The sequence below is a fragment of the Octopus sinensis genome, linkage group LG30, assembly GCF_006345805.1.
Source record: "Octopus sinensis linkage group LG30, ASM634580v1, whole genome shotgun sequence".
Lineage (NCBI taxonomy): Eukaryota > Metazoa > Mollusca > Cephalopoda > Octopoda > Octopodidae > Octopus > Octopus sinensis.
The window spans coordinates 7,854,033-7,866,740 of record NC_043026.1 but is presented as its reverse complement, the minus strand read 5'-3'; the positions used below and the strand labels follow the sequence as shown (position 1 = coordinate 7,866,740).

At 37.7% G+C, this 12,708-nt stretch overlaps 1 protein-coding gene across 3 annotated transcripts in view; it reads right to left on the bottom strand.

Annotated features, from left to right (window-relative positions):
- LOC115226303 (ubiquitin carboxyl-terminal hydrolase 24) overlaps positions 1 to 12,708 on the bottom strand; it is a 148,601-nt gene that overhangs the window by 57,300 nt on the left and 78,593 nt on the right. For all 3 annotated transcript variants that reach the window (XM_029797297.2, XM_029797298.2, XM_036515375.1), the window contains 4 exons: positions 9,296 to 9,487; positions 4,712 to 4,905; positions 3,693 to 3,834; positions 1,371 to 1,524 (listed from right to left, as the gene is read on the bottom strand). In XM_029797297.2, coding sequence (XP_029653157.1) covers positions 1,371 to 1,524; positions 3,693 to 3,834; positions 4,712 to 4,905; positions 9,296 to 9,487 — 682 coding nt within the window. The remainder of the gene's footprint in view (positions 1 to 1,370; positions 1,525 to 3,692; positions 3,835 to 4,711; positions 4,906 to 9,295; positions 9,488 to 12,708) is intronic.

Sequence of the window (12,708 nt, the reverse complement as noted above, 5' to 3'; positions counted from 1 at the left end):
GACTAATGAATCAATCCTAAATTGTCTCTGTTCAAAGCAACATAACCAAACCACCGATCAGAAGACAAACTAAGGTGATAGGCTTCCATACAGTTTCCACCAACCAAATTTCACACATGAAGCATAGGCCAACATAAGGCAAATGTAGAAAATACTTGCCCAAGATGCTGCACAAGAAATTCGATAGAGAACCTTGTTGTTGTAAGGAAAACTTAGCCATACCACCACCCACATATATATTATTACCCATCACCCTGCTTTTGACCATCACTGCCCTCTTTGTCCCAGTCTGCAAACTCTTATCTCTTTTGCCCCCCTTCCTCACTCATTGCTCTCTCTCTCTCTCTCTCTCCCTGCTCCCAATCACATTCTCTTCAACAAACACACATGACTTGGCATAATGAAGGCCCTTTACGTTTACAGAGCACAAGCTGATCACTCTTGCATGTCCGGAAAATTCCCTGAAAAAAGGAGGCATCCACGCAGACTGTCATTTTAAAGAAATTACCTTTCTCTATTTAGCAGGTTCGTTGATGAAGTTGCCATTTTAAAGAAACAGCCAATCTTTTATATTTTTTTCAGCAATTTATTTTATTTTTAACAGCAAATTTTCCTGCAGCAATAATGTTTACTGCGAAACTCCCTATTACCCCAACTTTTGTGCTGGGGTCACAGTGAAATGTCTAACCCTGGTGCACTATCAGAGAAATGGCAAGCAAGCAGAAAAAAAGTACAATTAAGGCAACCATTTAGTCCTGTTTAACTAAGAAGTTGACAATCTTTCAGGTGTGGGCACCACTAGAAAATAAAACTCTGTGAAGAGGATGGGGAGAGGAAGCAGTGTGTGGGAGCAGGAATTGGATCATGACGACCAGTCCAACCCATGCCAGCATGGAAAGCAAACATAACATAATGGTGATACTAAGGGTCAGCTTGCCTGTGTGGTGAAGAAGATTGTTTTGCAATCATGTGGTTTGGGGTTCAGTCTCATTGTGTGGTACTGTCTACTAAAGCTTTGGGGTTGACCAATGCCTTGTGAGTGAATTTAGTAGATGGAAACTGTGTGGAAGCCCATCATATATCTATGTGTGAGTGTGTGTGTTTCCAATGCTTGCAATTGGTGTTGGTTTGTTTACACCCCCATTAAGTTCGCTATTCAACAAAATAGACCAATAAAATAATTTCCAGACCCATTTGAACTGGGGTTCAACTAGACTCCTCAAGACAGTACCCCAGCATAGCCACAGTCCAATGACTGAAAGAAGATCATGGTCCCAAAACATGTTGGCCTGGGGTGTTGCACAGACACAAACGGTTGCAAAATGAAGTTCTTAATCCTGTAAGCATAGCATGTGACCACACCCCATTACCTGTACTACTTTGACGACTGCGTCGGCCCGTGGCAACAGTGCTCTCTCTAATCGGTTGGGGAACGCTCATCAAATGAAGGCGACCTGCAGCTGCGGCCCATGTGATGCGCATCAGACAGGCCACTGTCTCTCCAAAATCTTCCACTGACATAGTCTGATAAATAGAAAGGGAAAAAGATTAGCTTAATTACAATAGCATGATTATAGCTTAATTAAAATCAATTCATTAAGCCCAATTTAAAATCAATTGTAAATTTGATTATAATTAAATTCTCATGCATAAAGTAAGAAATTTTATATGAAAATATGAAGTCTGAGTTGGGTGGGGGAGGGGATAATAAACAGAACAATAAACATTGGAAAAGAATGAATGAAAGCAACTAACAACTCATGTATACATTTCCCTGTCAGTAAAACACCAAGCGGGTGTATAAAAGATGGGTAACAAGTATCACACAATGAGACACAATCATACACACACATACTTACAATATTATTAATAGTCAGGGAATGTAATAATTCCAAGCTAATACATTTATATATTTATTATTTTATTATAATATCTAAATTTATTTATGTTATTTTTTTGATTTGAAGAGTGGCTAAATATTTTTAAATTGAATTAATATTGAATTTAAAATTTTTAAAAATTAAATTTTAATATTATCGATTTATGTATTTAGTATTGAAATGTGCGAAGTCAATTTAATGTTTGATTTGTTATGAGAATTTTAGAATAATAATTATAAAATATTTAATTAATTTCTATGTGGTTATTATAGATAATATCTTTTCACTGTTGATGAATAACTAAATAGCTGTTTGTGTCTAATTTATATATACACATATATATACACAGAGAAGCTCCCTTCTCATAATCCCTTGTCTTGCGAGTTACTTGGTAAACCTGCCTTAAAAATCATCCATTCCGCACTGTGAAGTGGTTGGCATTTGGAAGGACATCCAGTTGTAACAATCATGCCAAAACTAACCTTGCCTGTGCTAGTGTCATGTAAAAAGCACCAAGTCCACTCTGTGGAAGGGTTGATGTTAGGAAGGGCATCCTGCCATAAAATCCCTGCCAAAACAGACACAGCAGCATGGGGTAGTCTTCTACCTAGCCGGCTCCTGTCAACTGTCCTACCCATGCATACAGGGAAAATGGATGTCAAACGATGATGATAATGATGGTAACTTGTGTGTGTGAGCCTTGTAACTACACACCTGCTTTCCTTGGACTTTTCCTCTTCTCTCTTTCTAACAAAGAGCCATGCTTGAACCATTACTCTCCTTTTTTCATCTGAGACTGAGTGTCAAGCTAACACATTCCATGTGTACATCCTTTTGACTTTTGTTATTTTTAATTTGCCTGTGTATGTGCGTATACAATGAGCTTCCGCCAACAAAATCCACTGACAAGGCTTTAGTCTGGACTACAACAGAAGACATTTGCCCAAGATATCATGCAATGGGACTGAACTTAAAACCACATGGTTGGGAGGCAAATATCTTAATCAGGTAGCTACTAAATACCCCTCCAGTCTAGATTAATTTCAAAAGTAACTGAAATTCATAGATAGTGTATTCATCATCATCATTTAATGTCTGTTTTCCATGATGGCATGGGTTGGACAGTTTGACAGAAGCTGGCAAGCCAGACGATTGCACTGGGCTTCAGTGTCTGTTTTGGCATGGTTTTTTTATGGCTGGATGCCCTTCCTAATGCCAACCACCCTATAGAGTGGCCTGAGTGCTTTATACATGGCACCAGCACCAGCAAGGTCTACTTTGGCATGGTTTCTACAACTGGATGCCCTTCCTAATGCCAACCACTTTACAGTGTGGGCTGGATGCTTTCTACAAGGCACCAATCCAGATGGCAGTCACCAAGTAACTCACAAGACAAAGATCCTCAGAAAGGGGGGGGGTGCATTGGAGAAAGTGACCTTGTGCCAGGTGATGAGATTAAAGTGATAGGAACAGGTGTGTTGGTGTAGAGGAGATACCTGGTCAGCCAATCAGAGGGAGAGAGCAAAAGAAAGAAAGAGTGATCAAGAATGTGAGAGAGAGAAAGAGAGTAGGAGTGTGAAAGAGAGAGAGAGATAGAGAGAAGGGTGCAAGAGAAAGGAAGAAAGAGAAATGGTGGTGAAGTTGCAGGGATCAGAATATAAATGGGATTTCATAGAATATAGTGAAGGGTGCATGAATAAGGAGTAGAGACTTCATATTGTAACTGATCTGAACAAAAAGGTTAACAAAGAAAAATAATAAAAGACAAAGACTTCCAAAATGAATGGAATTTTGGATGTGAAAGTGAGGTACCTGTAGAGCCCTGCTACCGGCTCCAGTTGATGGCTCCACATTCATACTACCAATCCAGTTGGCTCCACTGGGAGTAGTTTTCACCTGAGGGGACAGGGGGAAATACACTTCACCAGTTACTGTTTGACCACACAACAAGAATCTAACAAAAGAAAAAACAGAGCATATACAACTGAGGGCCACCTCAGGGTATCACATTGACAAGGATAAACTGCTGGATGATGAAGGAAGAAAGGTTTTTCTTTTACCCAGCTGTGCAATCAGGTGAAGCAATATTTTAGCACAAACATAAATGTTTGAGGAATGGGAAAAGAGTGTGAAATTTGGGTCCTGGACACACGTTTGATACAAAGTGGACTTTGATAAAGGCAGAGGAGGAGGAACTACACCAAGGGATTTGTCCCAGAACAGTAATTTTCGTTCAGATCAAGCTTTCATACACACATTATAATAGGTAGATTTCCTTATTGCCAAAAGGGGGCTAAACATAGAGGGGACAAACAAAGGGATTAAGTCGATTACATTGACCCCAGTGCGTAACTGGTACTTATTTGATTGACCCCGAAAAGGAGATTACAGATAGATTTTATATATATAAAATATATGTCAGTGTGTGTGTGTGTGTTTGAAGTGGTGTACAAATTTTGTATATTACGAAAAAGAGGCAGTTAGAATTTTGGATAATCTAATACATAAAATAGAGATGTATTAGATCTCTATCCTTTGCTCCCTTCTCCAGGCCCTTCACATCAAGTAGCCCAATTATTGATATGTCCATTATCCATACTGCTGTCAACTACCCAACAGACCTATGATCACAGACATTCCAACCATGATCTTTCCATTTTCTACACCAAAGATAACATCGTTCAAAGATCCCTTTCAGTTTCTAGAACAAAGTGTAATTTGAAGATTTGGTTCTTATTTCCACCATGCTGGGTGGCCCCATAGAGGCAGTCCCTTAGGGTCCATGTGTGCATGAAGCTGTACAGCATAAGTAAATTTGCATCTGAACTTACTTGGTTAACTGTAAAGATATGGAGTATGCTGCCTGACGTATGGCGTATGGTACGTCTGTTACCATGGCTTCTGGCTGAAGGATGTGCATCACTAACGCCAGGCCACCAGCCAGTAGGAAGTCCTCACAGAAACGCTTGGCACTGTGCTGGACCCCAACCTCCTCACCTGTTGGCATCAGTTTACTGCTCAGCACCTGCACAAAGAGAGGGAGACAAAAGGGGAGAAGGAGAAAATAACATGCTGTGGGGATGTATCTATTTAGATAAACAGAGATACAGATATACATACATATATATATATATATATATATATATATATATATATACAGTGGGGGGAAATAAATATTCGTACATGTCAAAATTATTTATCTAATTTCTAATGAACATAAATGGGATATACCAATACTATATTTGCATACACATGCATAAACTAAGAATATGCAAAAGAAACTAATAAATTATAGTAACTAATGAATTTATATACAATTATAAATATTTAGGGATGAAAAAAGTATTCGTACAGATTAAATTTATGATTTTCTATGCCACAAAATACTGTTAAAATAATTTTTTTACTAGAACTTTCTCGTTTGTTCCAATAATCTTATCAGTTGTCATTTTTAAGTGCCAAAACGCTAGCTTCTTCATTCAGCACTGAGACAACATAAAGTAGTATCGTAATAATGGTGAAAAGTAGAAAACTCACAAATTCAGTGAAAAACTTAATTATTGAACAGTGGAAAGCAAGTAAAATTTACAGGAAAATATCAGAGACCCTTTGTATTCCATTTTCTACCACATCTTCATTTATTCAAAGATATAAAAAATTGGGAACTGTCGGAAACAGAATAAGATCCGGTCCACTACGCAAGATTTTCCCTAGATCTTTAAGAAAAATGAAGTGAAGAATCGAAAAAAGCGCAATGATCACCAGAAAGGAGTTGCAAGATTTGTTAGCTTCAGGGTAGTGTTACACTACGAACTATCAGCAATGAACTTCATAGGAATGAACTGAAGTCACGCTCTCCTAGAAAAACTCCGCTGTTGACTAAAAGGTATAGAGATGCCTGTTAAAAATTTGTTTATGAACATAAAGATAAATCTGATACATTCTGGGAAAATTTTCTATGGACAGACGAGTCAAAAATTGAATTGTTTGGACGAAATTCGCATAGCCATGTTTGGAGGAAAGATGGTATCACCTATTCACCGAAAAACACAATTCCTACCATAAAGTTTGGAGGTGGCAACATCATGGTGTGGGGGTGTTTCTCTGCAAATGGTACTGGCAATTTACATGTGATAGATGGTAGAATGAATGCAGAGATGTACCAAAATATTTTGAGCAATAATTTATGGGACTCTGTAGAAAAGCTCCAGCTTTGTGAAGGGTGGGTTTTACAACAGGATAACAACCCTAAGCACACGGTGAAGTCTACCAAAAAATGGATTGTGGATCACAATATAAAATTATTAGAATGGCCAAGCCAGTCACCTGACTTGAACCCCATTGAAAATTTGTGGCGTTATTTGAAAATTAAAATTCATTCAAGAGCCCCAACGTGCATTACAGATTTGAAGAAAATTTGTCAAGAAGAATGGGAAAAAATTCCTAAAGAAACATGCGAGTCATTGATTAAGAACTACAAGAAGAGATTGGTTGAAGTGGAACTGAATAATGGTTATGCTACGAAGTATTAAATCAGAATTATCAGTTAATTATGTTCTGTACGAATACTTTTTTCACCCCTAAATATCTATAACTGAATATAAATTCCTTACTTACTATAATTTATTAGTTTCTTTTGCATATTCTTAGTTTATGCATGTGTATGCAAATATAGTATTGGTATATCCCATTTATTTTCATTAGAAATTAAATAAATAAATAATTTTGACATGTACGAATATTTATTTCCCCCCACAGTATATATATATATACATGTACACACACACACACACACACACATATATCAGGTGTTCTGAAAATTGTGTATACACACATTGAATGATCATAAAGAAATTTTCAAAATTTAATAGAATCTGCTGCAGACAGAATTTTACATTTTATGAATGTCCGTTTCCAAACTGATGACCATTTCTAATCCAGACATGTGAAGAAATGGAATCACAAACATCAAAAAACATTTCGTTTGCCATTTGTGCTCCATGGCTGGCCTCAGTTTGTTCACTGTTGCTGGTTACAAAGTGTAACTTTTATCATTTAAGCATCCCCATGATAAAAAGGCCTAGTGGTGTGAGGTCTGATGAATGTGGAGGGTATTTTACTGAACCCTCTTTATCCAGTCTACCTGTTCAGCAAAATCTCATGAAGACAGACCCTTACATTACTATGGTAGTATAGGGTGCCCCATTTTGCTGAATATTGTAACTCCTGGTAAATAAACATGATATTCCTCCATAAAATGTCGATTTTCAAATACCACTCACAAAACTCCACTCTTTTATCTCAGTCATCTTCATTGAGACTATTGTAGACTGTTCTTGGAATGTAACTTTTCCAATGACAGTGCTTTGAAACAAGATGGACACTCGATTTTGAAATTCCTATATCACAACTTGCCTGCCAAACAGATTCTCTTGAACTCTGGCAATACGTTTCCAGTAACCTTTTTTGCTTTTTGATTTGCATCAATGACTGTGGTCTTCTGGAATATTTCTTGTGGACATTCTGAACAGTTCCATCTGCTTCAAACTTATGTCTAGTTCAAGAGATGCTAAGTCATGTCCATGGATCTGTTTGAAACTCTATCCTAAACTGGTTTTGCACTTCTGCTCTATTTCCAAATTTTCAGAACCACTTGAGGCGAAATTTCCTTTGTTCAAAGCTTAGTCTGTCACCATTCATTATTTCACACACACACACACACTCTATCTTTTATCTTTCATTCATTTCAGTCATTAGACCTCAGCCACGCTGGGGCACCGCCTTGAAGAATTTTTAGTCGAATGTATAAATCTAACATGAAATTGAAGCATTGCACAATACTTTTTAGCAGAGTGTATATTTATTAACTTTTAGAATGAAATGATTGACAGCGACTTACAAGTTTTGGCTTGCTCATTGTTTTCATATATACATATGTAAAATCAACCATCAACTAGGTGCCTTGTGTTCTCCAGGTCAGCCTGCCAAGGCTCTCCAATTCGCTCTGCTGCATACAATCAAGCAGGCTCTTCTTTCCACTCCATTCTTAAAGCCATCATTCCACAAACACCTTTCATGGACTCTTGCTCTCTTTCCCTCTACACTTGGCACATTGTATCTCTTAAATATGACAGCTTAGTGGGCTTGATTCTCAACAACAGATGTCTTTGGACTTTCAGCTGTTTATTCCATCTTTCTACTTTTTCCTCCATTACTCTCTACATCGTCCAAGTTTCTGCTCCATAAAGGAAGACTGACAGAATATATCAGATTCCTAAGTCTCAAATTCTAGGTGCTGCAGTGTTGTGTCTTTTGAGGTGAAGATCTTTTTCCTTCTTACAAATGTTATTTTAACCTTATTTATTTTTTGAGTAACTTTGGCAGTGACGTCCTTTGTTTATTTGCCCAAAATACTCAGTTTTTTTGGGGTTTTTTTCCCCACTTATTCAAGTTTCTGTCCATCTGCCTTTATATTTGCAGCCTTTTGCTCTTTCTTACAAACAACCATTATTTTCGTCATTTTTTTTCATTCACATTTAGGCCTTTCTTGTCATTTTCCTCTTTTACATCAACAATTTCTTATAATTTCTCATTGTTGTCTACCAATAAACGCTGTGTCATCACCATATCTTACATTGTATATGTTCATATCATTGGCTGAGAGTCCTTTCATCTTGTTTGAATCTTTAAACACATACTCAGTGCTGCTATTAAATAGATAATATACATCCTTGTCTTATGCAGGTTCTGACAGTTCCTTATCTGCTTTGATGGGTGCCTTTTGGTTCCAATATAACACACAAATGTTTAAGATGTGATGAACACCCTGAAGTTTACACAGTCAAATGTCTTGGCAAGCAAATAGATCATTTTGGGCTTCCATTTGCTTTTGTGTTAGCAGAATACATTAAGGTTGATAGTGACTGAAAAGTTTCACCATAGAAGCTTTCATTAGGCAGTTTGATGATGGCTACATAACCAAAACTTCAAAGTAACAGTCAAAATTTTCCTTTGTAACAAATGTAATATTTAAGAAGAAAACACACACTGAACAAAACTTTGAAGTCCCTGTCGACCTCTTCCTTTACCCTCATCAACATATATCTACTTTCCCATGCTTGCATAGATCAGATGGAAATTTACTGAGGTGAATTTTCAACAACTGGATGCTCTTCCTGTCACCAACTCTCACCCATTTCCAAAGACAAATGAAATGATGAAATGCTGCAAAGTTTTTTGTCTGGCTTGCTAACAATTCTGCCAGCTCATTACCTTCACTGCCATTAATAAGAGCAACGATTCATTAGAATTTCACCTAAAATAGATGTGAATATCACCTGACCAGAATTTGAAGAAAAAAAAACAATTCATAATAAAAACAATAACAACAGTTTCTTCAGTTTGAAATGACTTACTTCTAGATTGTAGAGAAGTCGAAATGCTGACATATCTGGCCCCGCGGCACTGAGCAACGAGCGGAGTATTTCGTGAGGGCTGAGTTTTGAAGAACTGACTGAAGGGGTGCACGATGTTGCATGAGTGGAGGCCTTTTTAGGACTCGACCGAGGACTTACATCATCTGCAGGACATGACTGTTTCACTTCCATCTAAACAAATTAACAAATGAATATATCTTTAAAAAAACCTAGAAACCAGGAGATGTTTCCTGGAAGGACATAACTGAAACCAGGCGCTCCACCAGCTTTGTTTCAGCATACTTTACTCATGATACAGATTTCCTTTTAATCAAATTATGCAGCGTTTATGTTTTCAAAAGTGCTGACAATGACAATTATGTTGATAAAAATATTTCTTTTTAATTTAAAAAATAATTTTTTTGCTTTTTTACTCAGGAAGAACAATCAATTTTTTCCTAATCATTCAATAAACTGCTTATGATCACTGGATATCATAAAACAATAATCTATAACATGAAGCTGATTGGTTATTGATTTGATTGATTATCAACATAAAATGAAGAGATATTAAATATGTCCCAGTATATATCGAACCTACAAAAATACAAGAAGACTTTCTACCAACACTCCCCATCTCTTGCTACATACATCAACATCATTGTTTAATGTCAGTCTTCCACGGCTGGTAAGAGTTGGATGGTTTGGCAGCACCTCAGAAGCCTAGAGATTGTGCCAAGCTCTGATGTCTGCTTTGGCATGGTCTTTAGAGCTGGATGCCTTTCCAAATGTAAACCATTTTAAGAGTGGACTGGGTGCTTCTCACATGATACCAGCACACCATTAAATGATTATGATGATCTACACATGCACACACACACACACACACATATATATACATATGAATACAGGGTGTGATGGGTAAATTGTTGCCATTTTATTTTCTTAATTTTGTGCATGTGCATTGTTTGTTTTTGATTTTGTCAATCACACAGTGTAGTTGGGTACCGTCTGTGAGAAAAACAGCACTATGATACAATTCACTTCACCAGAAATTTGAAAATGACATGCTATGCTGCTTGGCATTCATGCCAGAAGGTCTGATACGAACATTTCAGAGTGTTTGGGTGTCAATGTGAGGACTGTGCAATCTGAAGACATGTACCAAGAGTGATAAAAATCAAACATCCAGTCAACATCAAGGTGTCTGAAGTGATCTCTGATGATGGTGAGGTTATGCCTCCATTCATCTTTCCACACAGCTTCAGACTCCACATAGTTGCTTACATCAAGTGCCTGGAGGAAGTAGTGCTGCCCTGGGTCAAGAGAGTGGTCGCTGGAAGACTATGTCTGGCAACAGAACTCTGCACCATGCCACACAAGTAGGAGAAACCAGTCGTGGCTTTCAGACAATTTCTGCGACCACATCTGGTCACCTAACTCCCCAGTCCGCAACCCTTTGATTATTATGTGTGGGACGCAGTTGAGCAAGAGACCAACAAAACTCCTTGTAACACCAAAGATGAACTGAAGGCAAGGATTATAGCAGCATTCACCAACTTAAACAAGGAGACCGTCCAGAAGAGTTGCAGGAGATTCCGAAGTCGTCTGGAGGCCATGGTTGAAGCCAAAAGGGGATTTTATTGAATCAATTTACTCTTTAGTATTTCAAGGTATTTTTATTTTTGTATAATTTAGACGACAGTTTATTTGCTGCACCCTGGATATACTCATGCACAGACACGTACACACACACACACACACACACATGCGCACACACACTGTGTTTGATTAAACATTAAATGAAATTTCATGTTTTTTTGTTTTTAAATGATCAACAACCAAATTAATGATTAAGAACTTTCAGACTCATTAAAAAGGCCATGTTTTGTTCTCTTAAACTTAATAAACTTTCATTGACAGAATCATCATCTTCAGCCATTGAAATAATGCTGCTGTGTGATCGTTCATTAAAACTTTATGCCTAATTAAGAAAGTTATCAAGAAACAAAATCAAGGGGGATGGAGGCAGAGGAGTGTTTGTTTATGTTGTTGGAAATGTGTTATTATATTATATAGTTTCTTTTTGTTGTTGTTTGACCCCAGGTCAACCCCCACTGAACAGATCCATGATCAAAGGTGTTCCAGCTATGACCATCCCATCAGTTTTTATTGCCTGTCAACAACTACATTATTTAATGTGTCCTTCTCATATCAAGACAATAAAGCAACTATTTCCATCACATTGAGCCTTTCCCCCCCTCCATCTCCGTAATGTCTTCCCCTGTTGGATCCCTCGTATTTTGGATCACTAAAACTAATTATAATTTAACTAATCAGAGACCAGAGATTGTAACCAACACTCGTTGCTGGATCTGTAGTTGAACCCACGAAAACAAAATTAATTTGATAAAGTAACCACATTTTTCAATCTAGAAACCCTTTAAAATGTCTGCTACAAGGCCCAGAGATAATCCTTTCATTACTAACCCACTCAAAGCTACCTGAGATAACCTATTTATATTTAAATGAGAATTTCAGCACAAATCTCGTTTGTGAAAACAAGTGATTTCATTCCACAAACAACTGAGTTCAAGTGTCCACCATTGATGTCTGAGTTCTTTGGATTTTTGGAGATGTTTCCAAGCTGTTTCCCACATGGATTTTCTGGAATTTTTGACTCCAGACATAAAATGGACAGCAATTTTATGTTGTGAAGTAGCGAATCCAAATTCAAAGGATTTCCAAAAGAAATCTAGCAAAATATACAAAATATATGGTGAACATAAGAAAAAAATCCAATGTGAAATTGTGACCCAGACATTTTGATTTCCAAAAAGAAATGAACTTATATGTGAATTATCATCATCATCATTGTCATCATTTAACATCTGCTTTTCATGCTGGCATGGATTGGACAGTCTGACTGAGGATTGGCAAGCAAGGAAGCTGCACCAAGCTCCAATCTGATCTGGCAAAGTCTCTACAGCTGGATGCTCTTCTTAACGCCAACCACTCCATGTGTAGTGGGTTGTTTTTTATGTGCCACCAGCACAAGACCAGTCAGGCAGCACTGGCATCGACCACACTCGAATGGTTTTTTTACGTGCCAATCAGGCGGTACTGTCATCAACCATGACAATAACCTCACTTGACTCAACAGGTCTTCACAAATGCAGTTTATTGCCCAATGATTGAAGGGTAGTCTTAAATGGGCTGGTTATGCTGCACTGACATAGGCCACAGTTATGGTCTCACTTGGCTTGCTGGGTCTTCTCAAGCACAGCATATCTCAAAAGGTCTCGGTCACTTGTTATCGCCTCTGTGAAGGACACATTCGAAGGTCGTGCTTCACCACCTCATCCCAGGTCTTCCTGGGTCTACCTCTTCCACAGGTTCCCTCTACTGCTAGA